This window comes from Carya illinoinensis, chromosome 3 (assembly GCF_018687715.1).
Source record: "Carya illinoinensis cultivar Pawnee chromosome 3, C.illinoinensisPawnee_v1, whole genome shotgun sequence".
In the NCBI taxonomy this organism is placed as follows: Eukaryota; Viridiplantae; Streptophyta; class Magnoliopsida; order Fagales; family Juglandaceae; genus Carya; species Carya illinoinensis.
In genome coordinates, this window is record NC_056754.1 from 43,690,706 (window position 1) to 43,694,253 (window position 3,548).

At 34.2% G+C, this 3,548-nt stretch overlaps 1 protein-coding gene across 1 annotated transcript; it reads left to right on the forward strand.

Annotated features, from left to right (window-relative positions):
* Nucleotides 1-908: 908 nt before the first annotated feature.
* LOC122304306 (40S ribosomal protein S3-3-like) lies at nucleotides 909-3,548 on the forward strand. Its single transcript, XM_043116492.1, has 6 exons — nucleotides 909-1,070; nucleotides 1,252-1,399; nucleotides 1,525-1,696; nucleotides 2,791-2,845; nucleotides 2,931-3,062; nucleotides 3,200-3,548. The coding sequence occupies exons 1-6, from the start codon at nucleotides 1,041-1,043 to the stop codon at nucleotides 3,368-3,370; spliced, it is 708 nt and encodes a 235-aa protein (XP_042972426.1). The 5' UTR covers nucleotides 909-1,040; the 3' UTR covers nucleotides 3,371-3,548.

A 3,548-nucleotide genomic window follows, 5' to 3' on the forward strand; every position in this document is an offset into this window, starting at 1 on the left:
AAATATAGCAAAATAAAAAAACAAAAAAGTTAAACCCTTGTTCACATGTCAATTTGAATTAACTGCATGTTTGAGATTGCGATAGAAATATAATTTCTAGTTTTAGAACTTATAGTTTATTATAACTTAAATAATACGTTCTCTTATTAAAAAGTTATTTATTGTTTGGTAACTATATATTTAAAATACTTCTAAACATGTTACGTTTGTTTATAAACAAATTTAAAAAAATGATTTTAGAGATAGAAATGCCGATTATTTAAATTTTTAAAAATTACGTTTATATCTTTAAAAGTTTAAAAGTTATAATTATCTTAAAGTTATATGAATATTTTTGTCCATTAATAATCTTTTTAAAATTCAAATTGCGTTCCGCATTATTCAGAAAAGCATGTTTAATGATAATATTTTTCCTCAAACATACTCTTTAGTTATTTGAAAATATAAATGCTTTAATAATTAACACTCAAACAATTTAATTTTTTCATTTTAGAACTTTTAATGCTATTTAAATACTTTTTAAGACTTCTACTATAATCCTAAAGAAAAAGCTATATTTATAATACCCTTCTAATTTATTATTTTTGTAATATTTTTTCAAATTATAAAAAATATTTTCATTTAATAATTAATTTGAAATATAAATTATATTATTGATATCCTTTAATGTTTAATTGGAAATAAAAATTATATAAGTTAATTCCTTAAAATAAATTAAAAAGAAATAATATGTTACGATCTTTAAATTATGCGTCAAAGAAGTATTTAAGTGATAATTATAATAGTTTAAAAAAATAATGCTCGAGTGTCGAAAAGGGCAAAAAAGGCTCTAACATATTTTAGAATTAAAATAATAAAACAGTAAATAAATCCTAACCGTTCAAAGAAAAACCCTGATTTTGTCTCCGCCCTCCGATTTGCGCCTTCCCATAGTTAAAAGCCTCCTCAACCCTAAAGCATTACTGAAAGTAGGGTTTGCAAATTGCACAGCAGCAGCCACTTCGCCGACTGATCTCGCGGCTCGCTTCCTCAACCCGAAAATGGCAACCCAGATGAGCAAAAAGCGAAAGGTAGTCCATTTACTCTCCGTTTGTTTCCCGTGAAATGGAACTACAAGAATCCTAGACAATGACTCAATACTAATCCACTATCTTTCTCGTCCAATTTTCTTTGCAATCAATCTGGATGTTATTCACTCTTTTCTAGAACACTGTTTCTTGAAGCTTTGTGTTTTGCGTGGTGTCTTTACAGTTCGTAGCTGACGGAGTTTTCTTCGCCGAGCTGAATGAGGTGCTAACCCGTGAGCTGGCAGAGGACGGTTACTCCGGAGTCGAAGTTAGGGTTACTCCTATGCGTACCGAGATCATCATCAGAGCCACCCGAACCCAGAACGTTCTCGGTCTGAATTTCAATGATTTCCTCTATGTTTTCTTTTTTTATTTATTTTTTTAATTCTATTGATTTTCTACCTAACAAAAAATTGTACCGATTTTCGAAGGGTAAATTAGTAGTTCTATTTTGCAGGTGAGAAGGGGAGGAGGATCAGAGAGCTGACCTCATTGGTACAGAAGCGGTTCAAGTTCCCGGAGAACAGCGTGGAGCTTTACGCCGAGAAAGTTAATAACAGAGGTCTTTGCGCTATTGCCCAGGCTGAGTCTCTCCGCTACAAGCTCCTCGGTGGTCTTGCTGTTCGGAGGTATATATTCTTCAACTATATACTTCTTTCTATTTCTATTTCTATTTCGTGAAGAATTGTGACTTTTCAGTGGCATACAATGGGAGTTATCAATTAGTATCATGGTAGGATGCTAGTATCATATTCAATTTTTTGTAGTATGTGCTTGGATAACGGGTATGATTGAGCTTTTCTCTATTTCAAAGTGTGAATATCGATCTTCTCTGAATTTTTTTTGTTTCGTGGGTGGGGGGCTTGTGCGTTTGAAATATACTGAAATTGGTTTTTGTTAAATGGGGTTTATGTTGTTTGGGACTTTGTTCCAAGCTTTTTCTGTCATCTACAAAGCAGATTGGTGACTGCACGCCAATTTTGTGTCGGAAGATGACTATAGTAATATTTCTCAAGTTCCCTTCAGGACATCTTCCTCGTGAAATGGTCTGGTTTTCTTGTAGTAACGTTAGGGAGGGTACATGATTATTTAATTTCCATTTAATTTCCTTAGTTCACTTCTTTTTTGAAATAGTGTTGTCTTTCGTGCACCAAAGCTCGAAGCCTTTAGACGAGCTGATTTTTTTTTCAGTAGTCTTAGCATTGCTGTTTGTAATTTTTTCCCCAGTCATCTATAAAGCTAGTAGGTCATAATTCGATACCCACTTTGTGTCGGAAGATGACAATATTGACATTGCAACTCCTTGGGAGCTCTATATAATGTTTATCTTCTTCTAAGCTTGTTTAACTTCTTCTTCTTCTTCTTTATTTATTTATTTATTTATTTATTTATTTTTTTATAATCAATTCTTCTGTCCGTTACTGACTGATGCTTTTTCACGACATCCAGCCCCCCTTCCCCTCTGCCCACTAAAAGTATCTCTCTTCTGGTTATAAGAAGGGAGAAATTCTTGCAATGTTTTGGCTGATTTTATTGTCACCGGAAAAGAATTATGTTATTAGTGGTTGAAGGTTTTAAGTATCGATCCATTTCATTTGCAGGAACTTCTTAAGATTGTACCTGGTTTAATTTTTTGGTTTAGTTCTTGGTTGAGTCTGTTTCATGTGTGGACATTCCAATAATGTTTACCAAAACTAACATGATGGATATTATTCTCATTAAGGGCCTGCTATGGTGTACTGAGATTTGTCATGGAAAATGGAGCAAAGGGATGCGAGGTTTGTGGTCAGCTTTAACACTTGTAGTGCAAGATTTTATTATCCTGCTTGGAATATGATTTAGATGATACTTCTACTTTAACAGGTGATAGTTAGTGGAAAGCTTAGGGCGCAACGTGCAAAGTCCATGAAGTTCAAGGACGGCTACATGATTTCTTCTGGTCAGCCAGTCAATGAATATATAGACTCGGCTGTGAGACATGTTCTTCTGAGACAGGTTTGCAACTTGCAAGTTTGTGATGCTTATGTCAGATAGTGCTGTCTTTAGCCAAATCAACATTTCTAGGCTGTTTCTTGCATATTTTCATTTCTTTTTGGATTCCGGTTCTTATTAGATATCTCATTGGCACACAGGGGGTACTTGGTATCAAGGTCAAGATAATGCTGGATTGGGATCCCAAGGGTAAGGTAGGACCCACAACTCCCCTACCTGATCTGGTTACAATCCACACTCCCAAAGAGGAAGAGGAACATTTCCGGGCACCAGTGGTGGCAGCTGATATTGAGGTCCTCCCAGTGGCATAGTACCTTGATTTTTTTATGTTACTGTCCTGAAGTAGTAATCATCGTGACATACTTTTATCTCAAAACATCTGAGTTTATGTAGTTTTTCTTTTTTTATTGCCAATTTTGGGTATCAAGGACTTATTCTGTTTAATCTTTCATACTTCTTCAATGAACTGATGGATCTCCATTTCATATA